This window comes from Lactuca serriola, chromosome 3 (genome assembly GCF_051521515.1).
Source record: "Lactuca serriola cultivar US96UC23 chromosome 3, Lser_US96UC23_V15, whole genome shotgun sequence".
In the NCBI taxonomy this organism is placed as follows: Eukaryota; Viridiplantae; Streptophyta; class Magnoliopsida; order Asterales; family Asteraceae; genus Lactuca; species Lactuca serriola.
In genome coordinates this window covers 153,000,850-153,025,870 of record NC_136410.1, presented here as the reverse complement: position 1 = coordinate 153,025,870, position 25,021 = coordinate 153,000,850, and the positions used below count along the sequence as shown (strand labels likewise).

Genomic DNA, 25,021 nt, shown 5'->3' with positions numbered 1-25,021 from the left:
TGGGGTTTTCAGTCTTCTGGAAATTGAGGAACTCGACGAGTTACACAGGTAACTCGGCGAGTTGACGAGTTACTCAGGCAACTCAACGAGTTGCTGGATGCACTCGACAAGTTGAGGTCAACATGGACTGTTCACCTTGATTGTTGACCTTGACTGTTGACCAGGGTTGACTTTGAGGATAATTATGGTATTTTGGGATTGTGACAAGTTAATCACATGATGATTATAGGCAATTGAGTTGGAGTAGCGCGTGGGATTTATCTGATCTTTGCTTGTCAGTTCAGCATTCACGAGAGGTGAGTCTCCTCACCATGCCAATGGGTTAAAGGTACCAAGGACGATTCATTTTGTAATATGTGATATACTCGTTGTTGTAGATATATGTGGTATGATAGTTAGTTATGCTAGCTATATATGTGATACTTGCAGGGAACACCATGGGGGAGCCCATGACACTTGGATGTAAGACTATGTGGGGGAGCCCATGGCTTTTCAAGTAAAGACCATGGGAGGAGCCCATGACACTTGGATGTTAGACCATGTGGGGGAGCCCATGGCTTTCCAGCTAAAGACCATGGGGGAGCCCATGGCTTTCTAGCTAAAGACCATGGGGGAGCCCATGGCACTTAGTGTTGGATTTGGCGTCTAAGCCCATAACTATAATTGGTATTTACTTGACCCGATTGTAGCATGGTCCATTTGGATTGCCTTCACCAGTGCAATTTGATAGGATGAATTTTGAGAATAAGGTTATGTATGGTTTATTAATATACTACAAGTATAATATATTAATATGGAATAATTTAATTAGTATTGATCAAGAATTAATTTATTAATTTTGTGATCAAAAGAGACTAATTAAATATATGGGGATTGATTATGTAAGGCAAGCATTCTTGTAGTGTGGGCTAATGATCCATGATTATGAGCTAAACTAAGCCATGGATAGTCCATGGAGGTAAAACCTATGGAGCATGAGAATGTGGAAAGTCATGGGTTATTAGTGTTTACCAAGTGTAACCCTAGCATGTCCAACACTATAAATAGAACCATCCATAGACCAAAATCGGTTACCTCTTCTCTTCGAGATAAATAGATTATTCTCTTAAATCATCCTTTTGCATATCGGTGTTTGTAAACCATTAGATGCATCACACTTGAGGTGCTCAAGCTTTCAAGGGTCAAGAACTGCAAGTCCTTCAAAAGGTGTGTCATCTAACTAGATGTTTTATTGAATTTGCAATTTGTATGCCAGTTAGGACAATGCTTTGGAAAAATTGAAAATATGCATGTATAATAGAGAAAACATAGATCCAAAGCATTTAGGGTTGCATGTTAACCATAGGAGTGTTATAGTGCTCAAAACCCAACACTTAGGTGTAAGACCATGTGGGGGACTCCATGGCATCCAGGAGTAAGGCCTTGGGAGGAGCCCATGGGATCCTTATATGTTTGTATGCATGGCTAATATGGTATATGTAGCTTTTATAGCTAATATGATATGTGTTTATGTGGATTGTATGTGGGGTATGCCCTGGGGAACTCACTAAGCATTAGCTTACAGTTTGTGGATTTGTTTAAGGTATATCTGAGCCCAAGGGCAGTGGCAAGGCTTGATGGCGCGGCATGCACTCTCTCTCAGGCATTTTTTATGGGACACTCTGATGATTGGAATAATATTGTTATTGTTAAGAATTTGAAAACAAATGTATTGAGATTTTATAGTTTATGGAAAGTGTTTTTGAATATTTAAAAATGAAAATTTTCTTTTGTAAATTGGGTTGTTACACAGCTGGTCCGACTCAACCCAGTATACCAACACATATCAACACATACCATAACAATAAATAACTAGCAAGTACAGGCAGTCATACAGATCTAACATATCACCATATCATAACAACATCCTATATACTAGGATACAGATCTAACAAATCACTAGAACATAGCTACATCGTATATACCAGGATACAAATCTAACATATCACTACAACATAGAAACATCCTATATACCATAGTATATATATCTAACAGATCACTACAACATAACACCTATATACTAGGATACAGGTCTAACAGATCACTACAACATATCGACATATAGTAACCAGGATATTAATCCAATGGGCTGGCCTTGGTGCCTTCGACCCGTAAGTACAATGAGGAAAACTCACCTCACAGTCTGAATGTAGTCTAAATAACTCCCCACTCCAACAACCGGCTTAACCCAAGTCCTAAATGTCAAAACATTTCCTATTCTAAATTAATAATTTTTTCCCAAAATACCCTTGGTCAAAGCTGGTCAAAATCCACAAGTTAACCGAGTCAACACAGTCGAGTCGACTCAGGCTTCGTACGCGGGGTGTACTTGAGGTCCGAGGCATCGAGGCTAATTTTGCACACGTGCAACATACCATTTGGTACGCCCAGCGTACGCAACAACTACCTTCTTAACCGATTAAGAGTTTATTACTCCGATTTATCACGTCCAAAAGCAGATCCAAGTCCCAAATAACATTTTTGACCATAAAGTTTCCAACATTATGGTCTTACATGGCCAATAAGGTCTTAACATCAAAACCTCAACCACTTAACCCACTAAGACCTTAAAACACATGCATGGAAGGAAAGGCATGATCAAGACTACATTTTGATGTTTCTAAACACCTCAAAGTGACTGAAAGGACAACTTAAATGGACTAGAGTAGCTCATACTCAAAATACCCAAATAATGGGACCAGAAGTACATAAACTCCATGGATAACTTAGATCTATGCAAAGAATAATCAAGTTCATAACTTTATACCTCAAAATGGATCTTGAAGGTGAGGTGTTCCTGGATCTAGAAGGTCTTGATCTTCGAAGATGATGCTTCTTTCTTCACCTTGCTTCAAAAGTACCAAAAACACACACTTTTGAGCTCAAATGATCACACACAAGGGATTAAGTTTGCTAAGGACGAAATGAAGGTTGGAGGTTAGAAAGGGAATGCAGAATGAAGAGTTAATGATGTTTATATATGGACCAAACCCTAAAATTAGGGTTTGAAGTTTTCTTGCGTACACCTTACGTACTAGGGTCCGCCCTAGTACGCTCAATGTACACATGTACGCCCATCGTACTACCTATTTGTCCAAAATCACCAAAATACCACTATGGGCCATTCTTGTAATCATTTTCAAGCCCAATGGTCAAAATGCACTATTTTTCATACTTAGGGTTAAAATTGAAAATATCTCATCATCGGGATGTTACATATATATTAAGAGTTTTTGTATTGTATTAGTACATTAGGGGTACTAATTGGTGATAGATTACCAAAGAAGGTCATAAGTGGTTTGAGGTAACACGAGTTAAGCGAATATTCCCGACTTCACCTACCAATTTACATCTATGAAACAATCGTATTATGTGAACAACTTTAACAAGTTGGATGGTCGAATGTGAACAAAAAAGAAAATTGCCTAGATGTGAACAAAACCTATAGTTCATTATCCTCCTGGGTAACTATCTCTGCCACATAAGCTATAACTTGCTATAGTCGATCAAATTATCATATGTGAACATTTCTAGTAAGTCTGTTGCTTACATATGTAAAAAAAAGTTATCCAAATGTGAACACTTTCAATAAGTTCATTACCCAAACAAGTCAATTTTCGTATTCATTTTACATGTAGAATATTCATTTCTCTAAATAATTAAATGGATTTGACAAATTGTATATTTGTAATGACAAAGAGGATTTAAAAGGGGTCAAGATATCACCTATGGATATTATAGGGACTAAAGTGAAAATTTGACAATTTGACATGGTATTCTGCCATTTAGGAAATTTAAGCCCCTTGGATATTATTGATGATATTTCCTTGAAAACTGCTGGATAAGCTTCTTGAACATCAGACACGATTTCTCATCATCTAAAAGATACTGTGAAACTACAAAAACGAAGGAATTGGAAACGGTTCCATATCATCAAGAACAACTAGATGCTTCTGTTAAGTTTCCAAGCTTATGGGACAAGGTAAGTTGTTTGCAGAAGTCTAATTTGGGTTGAAATTCTGTCTGGGTCTATGTTAATCTTTGAAATTTCATGAGAAATTTGAATGCGATGTCTGTAGAAATGGCAGCCTTTCCTGTTCTACTGAACAGTGGATCCTTGAGTAGTTCTGGAATGTCAAGGCTTCGTGTTATGCACACCAGGTGTTCGATGAAATGCAAAATCCCGTCTTATTCAGTGTCCAATTCATGCCACAGTTCACATTCATTTCCTTCAGTAAATTTTAAATCGCAAAAGAGGTTGTCAAGTATTAGGTCCCTGATTAACGAAAACGGAAACAAAGAAAACCATTCGAGGAACAGGGAGCCTAGTTTCTTGCGAAAGGGATTTAAGCTTAGACTACAACCAAGGTTGCGATTACTCTCTTCAAGATTGAAAAGGGTATCAATTCGTTCTATGTTAAACGACCTTGGAACTTACCTTCGCAAAAACATGAAAAAAGTAACTCTATCCACTTCGATTTCTGTTGTATTAGGGTTGTGTTATTTGTTCTTGAAGTTAACATCAATGCCAACTCCTAAAATCGTCCCATATTCAGACTTAATTACAAATATTCAAAGTGGATCTGTTATAAAAGTTCTATTTGAGGAAGGATCACGAAAAATATACTACAATACTGGCTCAATTGGAGTAGAAACCCCTCAAAATTCAGAAAATTCAGAAAACAAGAACAGTGGAATAAACGATGATGACGAAAATTCTGTAAAGAAAGATGACATTACAAGTTCAAATGTGTTAAGAAAATTGACAAGGACAAAATCGTCATTACCCGAGTGGCAATACTCAACAAGAAAGATCGACCATGATGAGAGTTATCTTCTTGGATTGATGAGAGAGAAAGGGATTACATATAGTTCATCTCCACAATCAATGTTAATGTCAATGAGAAGTATCTTAATTACGATTATATCCCTTTGGATTCCATTAACTCCATTGATGTGGCTTCTTTATCGCCAACTTTCTGCTGCTAATAGCCCTGCAAAAAAACGAAGGCCTAGCAATCAAGTAGTTAACTTTGAAGATGTTGAAGGTGTTGATACTGCAAAAGTAGAGCTTATGGAGGTAACCCTTCTTTTTTTCTTTAATGTGATGACGTTTTTTTTTTTTTAACTTTCTTTATGTGGAAGTACAACAAATCAAACTATACTTTATTCTAAAGCTGTGTTTGGCGCATCACAGCTAGCTTATTTTTTGAGCTTTTTTAAATTGACATGACAAGCCAAAAAGTAGCTGATAAGCTACCGTATCTAAGACTATGTTTGGCATACTAGCTGTTAGCTGAAAAAATTGATGCTTGGTAAAAATTAGCTGAAAAGCTAGCTGGAAGATATAAAATGACATGAAAGAACATTTAGAAAAATGTTATTTTTATAATTAATTAAGGGTATATATGGAAAGTATTTAAAAATCTCCTGAAAGTAGCTTTATAAAAAGCTAGTTTTTGACTTGTCAAATATGACAACTTAAAAAAGTTCGAAAACTAAGCTAGCTGTGGCGCGCAAGACACAACCTTAGACTAGCTTTTCAGGAGTTTTTTTAAAATCTTCCGAATATACCCTTAATTAATTATTGAAAAAACATGATTCTTTTAAATGCTCTTTTATGTTATTATATATCTTCCAACTAGCTTATCAACTAGTTTTTATGGAACGTTTTTTTTTGTAACCTAGCTTATAGGCTGTGTTTAGCGCGCCACAGCTAGCGGATAAGCTAGTTTATATTTCGAGCTACTTTTAAGTTTTCATGTTTGGCAAACCAACAAGTAGCTTATAAGCTAGCTTTTTAAAAAGCTACTTAGACTAACTTTTTAGGAGCTTTTTTAAAATTTTCAAATATACCTCTTAATTAATTATAGAAATACATTTTTTTAAATATCATTTTATGTCTTTCAGCTACCAGTTGACTTTTTACTTAACAACTAGCTTTTCAGCTATCACGCCAAACATAGCCATAAGCTAGCAGCTAGCTTTTCAGTTAGTCTGTCAAACATAGCCTAAGTTGCAATGACTAGTTTCTTCAAAATGGTTATTCTTCCAACAACCCCTTAACTGGCCCACACTTCCATGCCAGTTTACCGCCTTACACACAGCTTTATTGCTTGTAGCTGCTTTTTTTTTTCTTCAAAATTAAGGAAACTTACTAAGAATGGATTCTTATTGTTTCTTGTTATAGATTGTGTTATGTCTTCAAGGTTCTATCAATTACAACAAACTCGGGGCAAAGTTACCTAGAGGAGTCCTGCTAGTGGGCCCCCCGGGGACGGGGAAAACACTATTAGCGCGTGCAGTGGCGGGAGAAGCCGGGGTGCCATTTTTCACGGTGTCTGCGAGTGAATTTGTGGAGATGTTTGTTGGAAGAGGTGCAGCGCGTATTAGAGACCTTTTTAATGTTGCAAGAAAGAATTCACCTTCCATTATCTTCATTGATGAACTTGATGCTGTTGGGGGAAAACGTGGTAGAAGCTTTAATGATGAAAGAGATCAAACCCTAAATCAAGTAACTTCCATCTTTCCATATAATTATAAACTTTTTATGCATTTCTTGTGAGTAAAAGTCCTTATAGTTTGTGTTTTTTTCTGGATTAAACCCGTCTTTATTTTTTTTAAGAAAAAGACCTTATATTTTTTTCGAGAAAACCCTCAACTTTGTCTTTTTTTTTTTTTAAAAAAAAAAAAACCTTCATCCTTCTAAATGTTTCCAAATAAATCCTCAACCTTTTTAGTTTTTCCTAAAAAAACCCTCACATTTTACAACTTTTTTATTTAGAAAAATGACTGAAATGGCCAGATCGGAAAAAATGAAAAAATGCAAGGTTTTTTTCATGAAAAAAATAAAGTTTAGATTTACTGTGGAAAAAACACAAAATATAAGGTTTTTTATGAGATTAACCCTTCATATTAAACAAACCATAAAAGTTTCAAGAAAATTTTCCAAATTAACCTTTTGCCCTGATTAAACAATATGTCAAAATTGTTAATTTGGAAAACTACAGGTTTATAACAAAATTAGTGGTGAAACCTGATATAACATATAAAATATAACACATCAAAATTACCAAAAACTTTTATGCTTTAAGTGGAAAAAATAAAGTATTCATCATTAAAAACCGCAAAACCTACCAAAAATGTAATCCTTTTTTTCTAACTTACCCTTTTATTTATGTAATTTTTGTTATCACAAAATCTTTTATCATAACTTATTTAACGTTCATCGAGTCTTTATCACATTTTCTTTACATTGTCATGTCACCCCAAACTTAAAGCCTATGAATGAGTCCTTTTTTTCCTTTTCTTATTTTTACTTTCGTAAATAAAAATTCGTTAACTAATAACTACAATCAAAATCATAGAGTTAAAATTACATATTTCATTCCTACAAACCAACCAACGTATTAACCGATTCCATTCCACTCCTTGTGTTATTCCATTCCATCCAACGAAACAGATATGTTGATAATTCTTTTAGTATTTTGTTGTGTTTTTAGCTATTGACAGAAATGGATGGATTTGAGTCGGATGTGAATGTGATTGTGATAGCGGCAACAAATAGGCCGGAAGCATTGGATCCGGCCCTCTGTAGGCCCGGAAGATTTTCAAGAAAAGTTTTTGTTGGAGAGCCGGACGAAATTGGAAGAAGAAAAATCTTATCTGTTCATTTAAGAGGAATCCCTCTTGAAGAAGATTCCACCATTATATGCAATCTTGTTGCTTCTCTCACTCAAGGCTTTGTTGGCGCTGACCTTGCAAATATCGTTAATGAAGCCGCTTTACTCGCTGCTCGACGAGGTTTCTTTTTTTTTTTTTCATTTTTTTAGAGTGAATTACACGAAGGGTCCCTATGGTTTGGGGTAATTCCTACGTTTGGTCCCTAACTTATTTTTTTTAACTCGGAAGGTCCCTACAGTTTGTTTTTGTTGCGCTCTAGGTCCCTGTCTTACTTGAAAATACTATTTTGCCCTTGATTTTTTAATTTATATAAATAAGGTGGGGTAGGTAAGGTAAGGTAAGGTGCGATTTAATTTTGTTGTAGAAATTTCACAATATAAATCAAGGGCAAATAGGTAAAAAAGCAGAAATTGTGAGAATTTTTTACCTTTTTCGTCCCTGTGATTTAGTTTTGTTGTAGAAATTGTTCCTAATCAATATAAAATGATGATTATACCCTTTATATGTTATTCTTTTAACTTTTATTTATAAAAACAAATAGTTAAAATATATCAGATAAGGGTATAATAGTCATTTTACATCAATTAATGACGAATTGAACAAGAAATGGAACAGACTAGGGGTAGAATAGTGAAAGAGTAAAAGATTGTTTCATACAAATCTGCCCATGAACTGTTGCTATTTTATAAAATGTGATTGTAATAACTAATATATGACTATTTTGCCCTTTTTTGTGGTTTACTAGGTGGGGAATGTGTGGCAAGGGAAGATATAATGGAAGCTATAGAAAGGGCAAAGTTTGGAATAAATGAAAGACAAATAAGCCCTTCCAACTTAACCAAAGAAATTGGAAAGATTTTTCCATGGATGCCCTCATTTAAGTCGAGGACTGATGGCTCTCCTTCTCTTGGTGGTTACCAAACACTAAGCTGATTGAGGGTATTCTTGTCATTTCACAAAGAAGTAGGTTACCAAACATAGAAAGCATCTTGTCTTTTTGGAGATATCAAGTTACATGTGATATGTTAAAACATTTATGATTTAAGAGGATATGTGGATGTGGGTATTTGTTTTTGAAATTATTATCGTCATTTTAATCATTTGAATATTAATATATTTAGATAATCATATAATCACAATTAGGATTGAAAAAAATAGTAATTATTAGAGTGCTTCACAGCTATTCTCACACTATTGAAAGTGAGTTTTTTGTCGTTGGAAAACGACGACTTCCAAACTGAGTTTAGAATCCAAGTGGATACACACTAAATGAATCTTGGCATAAAACAATTAAAAAAAAAATTAATTTAACCAAATCTTTTTTTAGGATAATATGGTTCCAAATTAGAAGTGATATTTGGGTCGGAACCGGTGTGACTTGAATAAACCGAAACCGAATAAGAATATTTGGAGGAACCGAAAATCAGACCGATCAAACAAATATGAGTTCAGTTCAGCTATTAGTAGACCTGGTTCGGTTATTACCCGAATAAACCAAATAACATTTACAATATAATAAAGGACCGAATTGTACAAAAAAGAATTGAATAAATCGGATAACATTTACAATAATCAAAAGAAGTCAAATTATTTAAATTCAAATATGGATCGATTGATCCAACCGTAGCTCTACAAATATTGAAGTCTTCCTTTATTGGGGACAAAACATCTCGAACATATAGGATGTATTACAATAAAGTAAATGTCAGTTTAAAAAAAACAGCTTTAATATCTCTTTAGGAGCATGGAAAAAAAATCGGATGAATCGAACAAATAACGAAGACGCTAGGACAGTTTAAACCTGCCATAAAATTCTGCAAACATACTGAAACAGAAAACTCGACTTCAATACCTCATGTTTAGGGGTCTATATCTTATTGACTATATAACCAAAAAATACATGTAAACTATGTAAAAAGTAGTTTAAATTGTGAACTACAAGCTGGAAAAAAATTTGGAAAGTCGGACAAATAACGAAGATGCTATAATAGTTCGAAGTTGCCCTAAAAATTATGACTTTTCAATTTCCAGTTTGGTCATTTAGGCCTGATTAAGACATTATTCAAGTAACCCGGACACCGAATAAGCCTAAAATACATACCAAAGAACCGACCCGAATAATTTACCCGGTCCTAATTCGGTTCGAGTGTTCGGTCCAAATGCTCATATGTATTCCAAATATTGTGTCGTATGTATTTGAATATAGGGTGTATTTGGTGAAAATAACTGATAACTGGAAATTGAATATTATATTTTTATTTATGTAAAAATATTTGACAAAAATAGAAAGGTGAAACACATCAAAATGTTTGAAGTAGTTTTTTCGATTATAATTTTTATTTGCTTAAAACGAACTTTAAATTCGTATACCAAACATTTTTTTTTTTGAATTCGATTTTTTTTTAAAGACAAAATCATGATTTTAAATAATAGCTTTAAACTCGTCAAACACACACACTCATAATCTTAGATGATCTATAGATTGAACTATTCACATTCAACTGTTACATAGAAGAATACAAGATAATATAAAGTTAAATAAATATAATAGTTGTTTAACTTTGGGTTGATTTTTTTAACTCTTCTGGAAATTCAATAGAAAAGATATTTCCAATTTAATAAATATTAAAGGTACTAATACTAACGCTTAACAGTTCATTCTTCGTCTTTCGAAACACCAGTTGTAATAAAACAATAATATCATGGATTGTGGAATCATGGTATCACGTGGGATCTAATAATCCTTGGAATTTTCTTAATTTATTGTTTGACGATATGTCCCATCATTATATATATTTTTATACTTATCTCGACATAACTAGCCTACATTAAGTTATTATAATCATATAAATGTCGCTTTATGAAAGTGTAATTCATCGTAACGACCTATATAACTTTCAAACTTTTTAAATACATTGTACTTGATTATTATTTATAGACGTGTTATGTCGTATATTAGATTCTTATCAAACATCAATGGAAGAAGAAATTTGTAGGAGCAATTTTTTCGATTATTGTAGTTGATTAAATAAACGGTTTGGGCATTGGAAAATATATCGGGTTTGTTGTTAAATATTTTTATGATTTTGTATGGGAAAAATGATAGAAAATTCAACCTCTTATTTTTTAATGTTAAAAAAACCATTATGTTATTATTTTATGAAATAAAATCATTTTATGTTTTAATTATGTCGGGATCAGAAACGACTGAATAAGCAAATATATATATATATATATATATATATATATATATATATATATATATATATATATATATATATATATATATATATATATATAAGAGAGAGAGAGAGAAAACAAAAATGAAATTTCATATTTTTAGTGGGTATATTATGCATTAAAATTATACATTTGTTATATCTGAAAGTGAAAGATTTTTAAAATACAAGCTAAAACACATATAAGATGGAATTCCACTCATTTAATATTGGGTCAATTAATACAACAAAATATTTCTTAATAGAATTTTATATTATAGTATGTACACATGAAGAGAAATTAGATGTTAATATTGAATATTGACAAATTTCATTAGCTCAATTCTCGCTGAAAAAGAACATATTGATTTCTAAACCTCTAACAAAACATCTATCAATGACTATTGGAGGAGGATATATTAGGTTATAAATTGACATCTAATTTTCATATAAGCTTAAAAACGACATTAATAGTTGATGGAAGAACGAAATTTATGAATGAAATTTTTGTTCATTCAAGGATTTCGTCCGGGTGTAACTCGTCATTCATTACTTTAATTGCTAATACTAGCAGCCCAATGGTGATTAGTAATTTCCGTCCTATAAGACTTATCTGAATTCAATATAAGATTTTAGCCTTGAGGATAACTTATATCATTGATTCCGTGGTTAGTATGGAGTAAACGGTGTTCGTGAAGGATCGTCAAATTTTAAATGGTTTGTTAATGGTGAATGGAGTTGGCGAATGGTACTAAAAGAAAAGGAAAAATTTATGTTGCCTAAATTGATTTTGAAAAGCCTTATGACTCGGTAAGTTGGGACTTTTGGATCACATGATGTTTTTCTTGAAGTTTGGATTGAAATGGCGGTCATGGATTCATGCTTGTTTGGTGTCGGCTAGAGATTTGGTTGTAACATTATGGAATTTATAAGTGTTTATTTAAGACCCTTGAAGTTATAAAGTATTGCAATTAAGCCTTGAAGATGTAGGTGTTGCAAGTAAGTCATGGAATGCTTGAAAATGTGGGTTGTCATTTATGCCCAATGTAATTTAGTCATACGCCTCGCATAAGTAGGAAAAGCGGACGCGAGTGTTGAGGGTTGTATACCCATCGTACAGAAAGAACGCCCAACGTAATGAGCTGGATCCCAAAACCCTAAAATTTAGGTTGGCTTACTATATAAACACCTTAAGTCCCAGGTGTTTGCCCCTGTATCATCCTCCATTGTTCTAAACCCTAATCTCGAACCGTAGCCTCATCCAAGAGTGTTATGAGCTCTTTATGTGCATATTTGGTGGGTTTTGGTGATCATTCAAGAGTGAAAGCTTTGTGCAAGGTGGTGAATGAAGGGAAGGTTTGTGGATCTTGACTCTTTGCTCCATTTCCAGCTCATAAAAGGTAAAAATATCTAACCTTGCTCATTAGAAGTTGAGATCTAGGATTATGTGACTTTTGGTTGTATTTTGATCTCATGGATGAGATCTAGTGGTTGGACACCACTCCAGGAGCTTTTAGTTGCTACTCTTAGCATTTCTGAGGTTATAAGTTCATAAAGTTGCAACCTTTAGGGTCGAAAATCATCCATGCATGAGTTGTTGTACATCTAGTGAAAGTAGAGTGTTTTATCTTGAGGTTGGGTCCTTTTTGGGGCATGCAAAGTCACCAAGTCCGTGACTTTATGGTTACAGATAATGATTAAGAGTTGGATCCGTGATTTGGACTTCTAGTCCTAAGAAATAAGGGATTAATGGAATTTTTAGCTTAATGGAGTCGTACGTGGGGCATACATTGTGGTACGCTGAGCGTACGCACGAGCCAACCCGTTTCCCAGCCAGTCAGCCCGGTACGTGGGGAGTACCTAGGTTACGCCAAGCGTAGAGTGATCAATGCTATTTTGGGCTTCTTTCCATTTTTGGGTTTAAAGGCTTTGTTCATGGGTTAGACTTATTTATATTTCTGTGCTCGTTTATGTCTGAGGATTTTATTAAGATATGGTCTTGTTATTGGGCTTACCTTGTTGGACCTAGGTTTTAGTATTGGGCCTTTGTAGGCCTAATGGCTTGAGCCTCGTGGTGTCTTTTGGGGTTTGTTGCTTTGGGCCTTTTGGGCCACCTGAGATCAACTTTTTGACTAAAGAATTTATTGGGGATTTAGGATAAGGCCCATTTCGGGGATTGGCCCCAATTTGGAAAAATGGGCCATAATTGGGCCTTTATGGATCTTTTGGTTTTGAACCTTTTTGGTTTATGGTTTTGGGCCTCAGTGTTGGTGCAAGTTGGGCCAAGGGTAAAATGGTCATTTTATCCCAAGTTTGGATTATGGACCATAGATTGGAACCCAATTGCTAATTAGGTGTTATTTTTTTCTGATAGCTTGGGGGAGTCGTCAGGGCAACAACTAAGGCACCAATGCCGACCCATTTGAATTATGTATCGTAGGAAGACCCAGGGGTAACCCTTGGCATTTTGTATGAAAGTCTAGGAGGCGGCTTCTGGCAATCTGTATGCAAGTCCAGAGTCTAAACTCTGGCAATTATTAGTTAAGTAGTAGTAAAATGTATGATGGTTGTCTTTGTGATGCTTGCATGGAAGACCAGGAGGTGGCTTCTGGCACTTGTCTGTAAGACCCATAGTTTTGCCCCCCGACCTGGCAAGGAAGATCATAAGGTAGCTCGTGACATAATGGCAAGACTATGGTTGACACATAACACTTTTATTGATTGATTGGATATGTATGGCTGATTTGATATGTATTGTATGTGGTATTTGGGGAACTCACTAAACTTTGTGCTTACAGTTTGTGGTTTATGGTTTCAGGTACTTCCGGTTCGAAAGGGAAGGGCATAGCTTGATCGCAGCGCATACACCCGTGTTTTCCGTAACATGTGATTTTGGGAATGAACTCTGATAATTGTTTTATTTTGAAAAGCTTTACAATGTTTAAATGAAGTTACACTAGTGTTTTGATTATAATAAAAATGAAATTTTTACCCTCGATTTTCGGGATGTTACATTGGTGCTAGTGAAGTGTAGTCCTACAGAGGAGCTCCAGTTGCAGAGAGGGCTTAGGCAAGAAGATCTATGATCTCCTTTCCTTTTTATTTTAGTTATTAAGGGGTTACACATTACCATTGAAGATGCAGTTTGTTTTGGTCGAAAAATGATCAAGGGAATATCAACCAAATTGTATGAGAGATTGTGGTGTTGCAATCGATATGAATATGAAAATGAAGTGAAAGTGACACAAGTGATCTTTACAAGGAAAGCCATTGATCCTTGTTAGGATCTACGACACAAAACCGTGGGAGGTGATAATAATCACCTGCCTTGTTTAATTTTATTAATCGCAATGTAAATTACAGAAATGTGTTTGAAAGTATCAGCACCGGTGATTCATTAGCTCTCATTGTGTGTTTGTGTGATCTATACATGTGTATTTATATCATATGTTGAATAACTAAGTGTCCAATATTCTTGGGATCCTGTTGAACAAGCCTTTACAGGTTGCCTTGACTTGGTAATTCCGAGTTTTAAGCTTGACTGGAACAATTCTTTAGTGTTGACTTGTCTTGTGTTTTCCATTTATGCACATGTGAATAATAAACAATAAATATACTCGATAATTTTGTTAGGAAATAATATTTATAATATTCGGGATCCTGAGAATATGTTTTAGGATACCGACATGACTTCAGGATTCGAGATTCTCCCGAATATTTTAGGATTTTGACCGCTAACACGGTTATTGGGAGTATATTTTTGGGAGTAAATATTTGTAGGGATCAGTTGGAATTTTCTCGTTTGTTTAATGTTGATGATGTGATCATCCTTGGAGAATGGGGCAAGGAAAATGTTCTAAGCATGGTTAAGATTTTACATTGCTTTTATTTGGTGTTAGGGATGAAGATTAATTTGCAAAAATCAAATTTTTTCGGGAATGGTGTTTGTTTAGAAGAGGTGCCCGGTTTTTCGAGTGATAGGATGTCACCCTAATAAACTTCTATTCTCATCCTTGGTCTTACAGTTGGTCAAAATATGTCTAGGGTTGTTGGGTGGTAACCAATTAACGTACAACCATCAATCAAGTGCTCTACAAGAGATAAGCCATCATATATCAAGCAATCCTATCATGCAATTTCTGAAGATCCCTATCCTGCTACTAGCATGTCGTTTTAACATATCTCAATATCAAATAACAATATGGTATTTTGGGGTCTACTTACTGGCTCCGGCTGATCGTACACGTCGTATTCTCCTTGAGTATTTTGAAAACCATTTGAAAAATCATTTTGAAAATCCTTTTTTCCTTAGTTTGAGACTGGATTCACACGAGTGTTCCTCCAATTCACTCAAACCAAGGCTCTTATACCAACTTGTAACATCCGTAAAAAATTTTGAAAATTTTAAAACTTTTAGATAAATCCAAAACTATCATTTATTACATATTTTTTTTCAAAATAAGTTGCACATCAGAGTACCTGAAACATAACCAAAAACTATAAGCCCAGAGCTTAGTGAGTCTTCCCCAAAATACCACCACATAAACATAAAAGACAACATCATGCATAAATGAGCCTTCATCCTGACTGGACCACCTCGGAGGGCCTACAACCTATTTGGACCGCTCCCGAGCCTTTAACATGACTGGACCACCTCGCGGGGCTGCCTATTCGGACCGCTAGCTGGGCCTTCGACATGACTGGACCGCCTCGTAGGGCCTTCAGTCTATACGGTCCACCCTTGGTCTATTGGCCTTCAGCATAAAGCAGAACCGCCTCAACCCAACCACACACACATGTTGACATATACAAAACTCATAAGCACATAATCAACTAACAGGCAAGCACAGATCATACAAATCAATGAGCATATCATCATCCTATCTACAAGGATATCGATTTAACAGATTACTACCGCAACAAGCATACGAGAAAACATGATAACAATCTAACAGGCCGACATTGGTGCCTTCGACCCCACAAGTACAGTGAGGAATACTCACCTAACAAGTAGTGCTGAGCTGATAAAATCCAACTCTAAACTCAGCTCCGGACTCAAATGCCTCCAACCACCATGTGACCATTTCTATCAAAACATCGAAATACCCAAAATGACCTCAAAGTCAAACTTGGTCAACCATGGTCAAAGTCAAATTCAACAGTCAAGGTCAACAATCCATGTTGATCCAATTGGTCGAGTTCCTACAGTTTCCAGAAAAGCGGGAAAACCCGATCTAACTCGTCAAGTTGTCAGAACAACTCGTCGAGTTTTCCTAGCTTAACTCAATCAGTCCTTTTTCATCCATTCTAATGCTTAAGAATGTAGATCTGGTACCCAAGAGCTGGAAAATCAAGTAAAGTTGCTAAGTTTACGTCCATGCATGACACTAAGAGGCTAACACACTCAAATATGGCTTAACCAAGGACATAGAACATGAAGGAAGCCTAGATCTATATAAAGCTTGAAACTTTAAGCCCAAGGAGGCCACAAAATGCCCAGATCTGAAGTGCAACTTCAAGAAATGACCAAACCCAAGAATGACTCCAAAATGAACCAAAAGTGTCAATAAACTTCAAAGGAAGAGATATAAGCAATAAATGATCAAGGTATCGACTTTATACCTCAAAATGGTTGGAACAACAGAGAAGATTCCGGATCTATAGTCTCCCTCTCAGTCAAGCTTCTTCAAACTCCAAGCTCATTCCAAAAGAACACCAAGATACACTCCTCAAGCTCACACACACACAAAAATGAGAGAGAATGCACAAACTAGGGTTTTCTGGACAGAGGGGGTGGATAAGGAAGCCATCCAAAGGCCATAAGGCCTTAAAAATTAGGGTTTCATAATCAGCCACCAACTCATCGAGTTTCCCTTAATAACTTGTCGAGTTGGGACGAAGCTTCCAACACGTTGAGTTGAGGCCTTCAACTCGACGAGTTCAAAAGGGAAAATTGTCTTTTAAGCCATAAATCTCATACCTAGGAATCAATATGTTATATGGATAAATAGAACTCATTCAAGACAAGTGGGTCAACAATAATGCTTCTACCCTCGACATAAGTCAATTGCTCTTGACTAATCATTATACTGATCACCTTCTTTAGTCTCAAGGTAAGAGTCTTGGAAAGAATTTTATACATTAAACCAATAACAGTAAATGGTCGATAGTCTTTTAACGGTAAATGATCGGAATTTTTTGGAATAAGAGAAATGAACGAGGCGTTGCATCCTTTGTTAATCTCCCTTGAAGTTTCAAACTCCTGTAAGCAATTGAAAATCTCAACTTTGAAAATGTCCCAATACTAAGTGAAGCCATCTTCCCCAAGGTTATATCATTTCCACAGCTCCAAAGGACTTTTTTAATTACATCCATAGAAAAAGGACATCTAGATCAACCCTATCTTCACATAAAATCTTCTTAAATTTATTGTTCATAAGTATCGGCTTCACCATGTTGCTGCCATTAAACTTAGAAGAGAAGCAATTATCAAACTTCCTCCATGATGCAATTCAAATCAGTTTCCCTAACCCCTTCGATATTAAGCTTATTTATTCTACTCCTTTTCTTATAAGAGTTAATCATGTCATGAATTTTTTTTTTTATCTTCTCATCCTCTTCAAGTCTTCAACATCCCATTAAAGTCTAGACTTTTGTTTCAATTTAGCCTTCACACATGATCAATCTCCTTAATTCTATTTTTCCAACCTTTTCTGGCTTCCTCCTCTGGAGAAGAAAGCGATTTAGTCTCCGCTTGAAATTCCAAATCTTTTGCTACACTTCCAACGTAAGAAATACGCATCATATAATAATCATTAATCATTGTATGTAACAAACAATCCAATATTATATGCCTAAATTGTCTTTTAAATATAACTTAAGTATCAGTTAGTTAGTATATTTTTATTTAACCAATATACCATTACAATATTTTGTTTTATGCTATATATGACATGTAAATATACGTAGAGATCCAATATTATATGCCTAAATTGTCTTTTAAATATAACTTAAGTATCAGTTAGTTAGTATATTTTTATTTAACCAATATACCATTACAATATTTTGTTTTATGCTATATATGACATGTAAATATACGTAGAGAGAGAGGACTTCAATATATATATATATATATATATATATATATATATATATATATATATATATATATTCACTTAAATTACCGTGTCGCACTGATGTGGGATACACTAACGCCTCCCCTTAGAGTTAGAGGCTCGATGAGGATAATCAGGGAAGTGTTAAGCCATAGGTGTGCAAGACACCAACTCTGATTCAATGAAAATATACGTGAAGCTCAAGATTGTCTCTACAAAAAAGCCATTGTGGACAGAATGAAGACTTCAACATATATAGTCACTTATAATACCGTGTCGCACCGATGTGGAATACACTAACATGACCAAATATGAGTTTATTATTTGTTGATCTCGACACGATGACACCTAAAAAAATGTATAACATTCAATATTGGTTCTTAATCAATGACTTATTTTAAATTATATATTAAATCAAAGCTTTTATATATATATATATATATATATATATATATATATATATATATATATATATATATATATATATATTAAATCAAAGCTTTTACGTAACATTTAACTTAATAATATTTTCGTTGGTGATTATTGGTAAACAAATAGATGTGAAAAGCTTTCATAATTGTTTAAAGTTTAAACAAATCAATATAGAAAGGAGTCGAATTTTCTAATAAAGAGACAGAGAGTCTTGGTGAAATGAGTAGCTTTGTTGAAATTTCTTTCCCCATGTGGGAGCTCCTACTTTCTTGGAACATGTTGGAAAACTACAAAAACCCAATCCAATTACTTTAGGTCTCCTTGGCTTTTCATTGCATCCGGTCTTCGTCATGTTGTGCAGACAATTCAAAGGGCCTCTCTCTCTCTCTCTCTCTCTCTCTCTCTCTATATATATATATATATATATATATATATATATATATATATATATATATATATATATATATATATATATATATATATATATATATATATATATATATATATATATGCTAATTATAAGTGGGTGTCATATTATCACCACACTCCCACCACTAACTATGTGATACCTATCACTAAACATACAATTTCATTTTATTTTTTTTAATTAAATTTAAATAAAAAATACATTAAAATCATATAAAAATTTTTAAATGTCAGTTTTCATTAATTTAAAATACAAAATTATATTAAATAAAAACTATATTAATTAAAATAAAAAAATAAAAATAACGTTAAAAATAAAAATTACATTAATTAAAATAAAAAGTTTAAAAATAAAAATACAAAAATTATGATTTGTGTGTTTAAGCAAAATTATTCCATTTTGGGGAATTCTTCAACTTTTGCCAAGCTTTGACATATCAAAAACGTTTATGATTTGTGTTTTCATATTGCTCCATGGCCACATTAATCGGATTGATATCGGCTTTGCGTACGTTGTTTATAACAAAGTTATAAATTATATTGAACTCAGAACATTTGGTTCTCATATCGCGCCACTTCGAGCATATTTCATCAACATTTTAAATTGCACAACCCATTAAACCATGGAAAACACATTCAACATTTCTCCAAAAAGAACCAGAAGTTTGACCAGCACCTTCTTCTGAAACCGTCACCTATGCTTATGCTAATTTCTCTTTTTTCTCTTTTGATCATTTGTTATTTTTAGGAAGCATGGTTTTTAAAGGATCAAACAACAAAAATGTATGACGACTAAAGGGAGAAGAAATGTATGAAAATTAAGAAGATGAGTGGTAGTATTTATAGGTAAATATTGAAGGAAGATAAATAAATTGAAAGTAGGAGTGTGTATGGAACGGTTTGGTTCGGTTATTGGTCAAATCGAATCATAAGCAATATGATTGGTTAACACATTTTGGCCGCCATTGGGTATGGTTAGTATTGATTATGGTTAATGATTAAACTTGGTTAACCATAATGTTCAAAATAATATAAATGGAAAAAGTATATTTGCATAAAAAATGAAAAGAGAACAAAAAAGTCATTGACGCTAATGTTTGTAACCTAGCTTATAGTAATAGAATAAAATATGTATCTTTGATACTCAGAGTGAGATAACACAGTCACATTCAAAATAAACAACATTCAATAAAAATATAAAACATTAAAAAAATTGATATTAATAATTTCATATATTGATAATTGATATTAACATTAAAATAAAGCCAAACATTCATACACGTTCAATGCGATTAAATCAAAAACTATAAAATAAAATAGTCAAACATTCATATTATGTGTTATCAGGATAAAAAAGGTCATTCACTCATATATATTCAATGTGATTAAGTCAAAAACAGTAAACAAAAAAAGCCAAAAAATTCAAAAAAAAAAATATACATTCTTAATATATCACAAAGTCAAGAAGAACAAAAAACTAAACTTACCTAGAAGTCTTGATTATAGAGTAAAAAATCCATCGAATAGGACTATAAAGTCAAACAATATTTGATTAGGATTAACGGTGTGAGAAGCCTCCAATTAAGATCATGAGTGTGAATAATGTTTACAAATTGTAGAATTATCCTTTTAGGAATTACAACATTAATCAATATTCTAACTCAATGCATGATTGGAAGATTGTGTGTGTCTGCGTGATCAGCCTTTGATGGTTTGATTGCTAGTTCGTTTCCTGATAAGTGATGATTAATGAATTATATTTTGAAAATTTAATGGGTCTTAAATAAGTTTGACTATATTTTTTTTGTATATAATCTATATTTTTTATATATTAAAATATAAAGTTAACGGTTCGGTTAATAATGGTTAGGTTAACCTATAAACCCATAACCGAACCGTTAGTTATCGGTTAAAAAAATTAGAAACCGAACCAACGGTTTTTAAAATGGTTCGGTTATTATGGTTCGATTATATTGGTTAATTTGGTTTTGCTTCAGTTTTTTGGTTATTATGCTCACCGCTAATTGAAAGTAGATGTTAGGAAGGAGGAAGGAGGTCAAACGAGATTTAAGGCAAGAAATGAATTCATTGGCCGTTTGAAATCGATGTCCTAAGCACGAAGGGCCACGACCACGAACCCCAGAATGCTGTGCATGGTCGCGGTTCGTGGCCACCTAGACCACGACCCACTACATGGCCACCATAGCAGATGGTCTTAGTTAACAATAATAAGAGCAAGAAAAAAACGTAGATTTTGAGGAGTATATATATATATATATATATATATATATATATATATATATATATATATATATATATATATATATATATATATATATATATATATATATATATATATATATGACGGTTAAATTTGTTTTTAAGCTTCCAGTTAACCAATAAATTTAATTAATAGTAAAAACTTTCTCTCTCTCTCAAAATAAAATAGAATATCAATATTCTTTTAAGGGTAATTAAATAAATAATAGCAGTTTTGTTCAATTTTTTTTTTATAAATAACCTTAAATCAGAAAAATATTTTAAGTAGTTTTTTTTTTCAGCAGGTCATCATCTGGGACAATATTGTTGGCTGCAAAAAAAAATCTTAACAACCAAAAAGACATATATGTGTTATCTACGGAAATTTGTAAAAATACTGTTTGAAAAATCATGTATTGTTTTGTCATGTTAACTACGAAATCAAAGAACATACTGTGAAAATCAAGGCAATGTAGACCATGCTATCTTATTAGAAATTATTTTGAAAAACAAAAACACTTTCCATATCCGAGTGTTTGGTTTTTGTAGCTAACTTTTTATACATATTTTTGTCCAATTGGACTAGCAATTTTTTCAAACTTATAATTTATGCTCTTGTTAAGATAATACGAGTTTAAACATTCCAAAAGAATATTTTATTGTTGTTTGTATTGGTGGTTCATGGTAGTTAGAAAATAGGGAATTGATATACGTTAGACCATTTGTTAAAAACTCCGATATTGAAATTCTCATAGATATAAATTTTCTAGATTTATATAATTGGTCAAAAAGAGTACAATTGTGGATGAATAACATAATATCGACAATCGAAGTATGTTATACATATAACTAACGAAGGTGATGTGAAGAGTTTAAAAAATATTATTCGACAAGTTTCAACTCACGTACATCTGTAGCTATTGGATAATGATCTAGTGGAGGAGAGGCACACACTTTGATATAATGTCGATAATCGATCTGTTGCTGGTAGGAACTGGTCTAGTTGCAGAAGAGGATGAAGGTTTTTATCGATCGGATACACTTAGATTATAAAGAAAAAGAGTAAACTAATATAGGAAAACAAAGAACAGAAAGTAAATAACATAGAGAGTTCTCCAAATTGTCTTTCACCAAGAAGACGGTTTGTCACAAAGATGGTCACAAAGACGAACTCTACATTAGGGTTTACCCTAATGTAGATTATATACTAACCTATACAAGTATATCCCTAGATTAATGAAATTGTATCTTATCTATACTAAGAACCGGTCCTTATCACAAGGATATTAGATCTGCTATCTATTCTATATATAACTACATCGTTACCTAATATGCAAAAGATTACATATAATAGCTATACTACTTGCTGACGCTGATAGATGTGATACGATGACGCTAACGGGTTTATAAACGTTGACGCTGACGCTAGCAGATAGTGTGTTGAGTGTTTGACTCATCGAATCATAAGGTGTGTGTGGCATCCCCATTTCCACGGCCAGAAAACACTAGTTTATGCTTATTTTAAAATCAGAGTTTTAATTTATAAATGCGGAATATGTCGCATTAAATATTCCTGAATTAATGTTTTTCGTTGATTTATTAAAAACTCGGGATGTCATAGTCGATACAAGAAAAATAAGCATAAACGAAAACTTACAACATCTCTTTATACTAATGGTCTATGTATCCTTGGATCTCTTATCGGATATATATATATATATATATATATATATATATATATATATATATATATATATATATATATATATATATAATCTCCAGAACCTAAAGTTTTAGTCTGATTTATAGAAAAGTCCCAAACTAAATTTTGTTTATAGAAAAGCACAAACTACCGGCTAAAACTTCGAAAAAAACCCTTTTTGGCAGGTTTCATAGATTTATCCGGTATGCTGAAACTTCTAAAAATCCTAAGTTCCTCTTACGAAGTCGGATTGGGGCATTCTCTATATATACACTCTCGGTTTAACGACTACTACGACTTTCATTTAGATCACCAGGGCCAATAAGTAACTTGTCTCCAACTCACTATTTACGAAATATACTATAACTCGGTTAAGATTATTTATCCTAAACAATTTCTTATTTAAAAGTCATTATTATGGCTTATAATAACTTTATTGCCTATCTCGAATTTATGAGTGTTACAATTATCTCCCCCTTAGGATGATTACGTCCCGAAATCATCAACAAAACAGGGCTTATATACTGACTCTGCACGTTACCTTTCCATCCTAGGTAGTAATTGTAACTCTTATGTCCTCCGATTGCTAGACTCTTATCTCTAAGAGTCCAATACCTACTCTTGAAGGTACCTTCCTTCATGTTCTAATGTGGTACTACCATATCTTTGTAAGTAGCTTTCCTGTCTACTGGCTACTTAATCTTGGCGATTGTGATTACACTGATCCTTTACTACTTCAATATTTGACTAAAGTCAGATACTATGTCGAACGTTTCTCGTAGATTAGCCGGACTTGATTTGATATTACCACTAGGGTCAGAACATGAATCATCACCGAAACATAGGTAATGATGAAAATGAACAAAATAGCTTAACTACCAGATTTTAGCAACCTTGGGACTTTCCTTGATTCAACCGCGAGTCCTGTGCTTCAGGTAGTATAGACATCTTCTACTTTTCACACCTACTCATACTCGTCCCAAGTATTGTCTCGCAGTTCACTAAGTTATTGTAAAAGAAAACCACACAGAAACTCAATGTATAACATAAATTAGGAAATTATGTTGCTACTTGAATAATTATTCATGCCTATTACATCCGGCTACTCGACCTTATACTATCTAAGACACGACTTTCTACCTTGCCTTCCTCAAGCGTCATTGGCTCCACATTAATATGCATCCAAGATCGTATGATTTGCTCTTGTCTTTGGCTTAGAGAGGACATTTGCAACTTCTTTCTTCTTTAGGCAGTCCTTTATGACATGACCTACTTCCTTAAATTCGAAGCACACTCTTCCTTCATACCGACACTCATCAGAATAGTGACTAGGTCATCCACACTTGTAACAGGTCACTTCTCTCTTGCATTTCCCATCATGCTTCCTCTTGCATTTATTGCATCATTCGGCTTCATCACTACCCCCAGACGTCTTGTCGCTGGGGTCAGACCTTGAGATTTTATTTTTCTTATCAAACTTTGAGAGTCCTTCTCCTTTCCTTTTCTCACCAAATTCAGTCTTGTCGGCAGTTCTCTACTTGATCATATCCTCCACAGACTTTGTCGCCCATATTGCTACATCGAAGGCATGTGCTTGCTTAATCGGCACAATGTACTCCCAAGGTAGCTCTTTGGCGTACCTATCCATCTTGGCTAGTTCGTTCGAAATAATGCGCAGAGCGAACTCCATCTTGTCGGTGAAGGCATTGGTGTATTCCACCACAGTCAAACTTCCCTTATTCAAGTTCAGGAATTGGTTCTCTAGTTCTAGTATATTCTGAGCAGAACCATACTTCCGCTTGAAATGCATCAGGAACTCTGTCCATGTCGTTTGCAATTGCTCATTTGGGCTTATTATCTTTCCCAATGTGTTCTAACAGTGAACAACTAAGCCTTTAAACTGTCTCACTACAAAGGTGGTTTGCAACCTTCCTGTGAAACCAAAGGTGATGAAAGTTTGTTCCATCTCCGAAATCCAGTCCATAACTCCCACCGGGTCTTCTTTTCCGGTGAAGGATGAGGGTGTTATGGTGCAAAGTCACGCTTGGATGTATTTGTGCTTTACCTACTTGTATTGTGTAAATGGATTGAGTCTTTCCTATAAATAGGAAGTGAGTGACTCCCATTATGGAAGGGAACCATTTAGA

General features: G+C 34.0%; 1 protein-coding gene across 2 annotated transcripts; it reads left to right on the top strand.

The window, feature by feature from the left end:
• The first annotated feature begins 3,846 nt into the window (after positions 1-3,846).
• On the top strand, positions 3,847-8,801 carry LOC145093284 (putative inactive ATP-dependent zinc metalloprotease FTSHI 3, chloroplastic). Of its 2 annotated transcripts, XM_079031375.1 has the most exons (5): positions 3,847-4,021; positions 4,119-5,119; positions 6,230-6,553; positions 7,542-7,842; positions 8,468-8,801. In XM_079031375.1, exons 1-5 carry the CDS (start codon positions 4,012-4,014, stop codon positions 8,653-8,655), a joined length of 1,824 nt encoding a protein of 607 aa, XP_078887501.1. In that variant the 5' UTR covers positions 3,847-4,011; the 3' UTR covers positions 8,656-8,801. The 2 variants fall into 2 exon arrangements, with proteins under 2 accessions (XP_078887501.1, XP_078887500.1); XM_079031374.1 differs by having other exon boundaries at positions 3,848-5,119.
• The last annotated feature ends 16,220 nt before the right edge of the window (positions 8,802-25,021 follow it).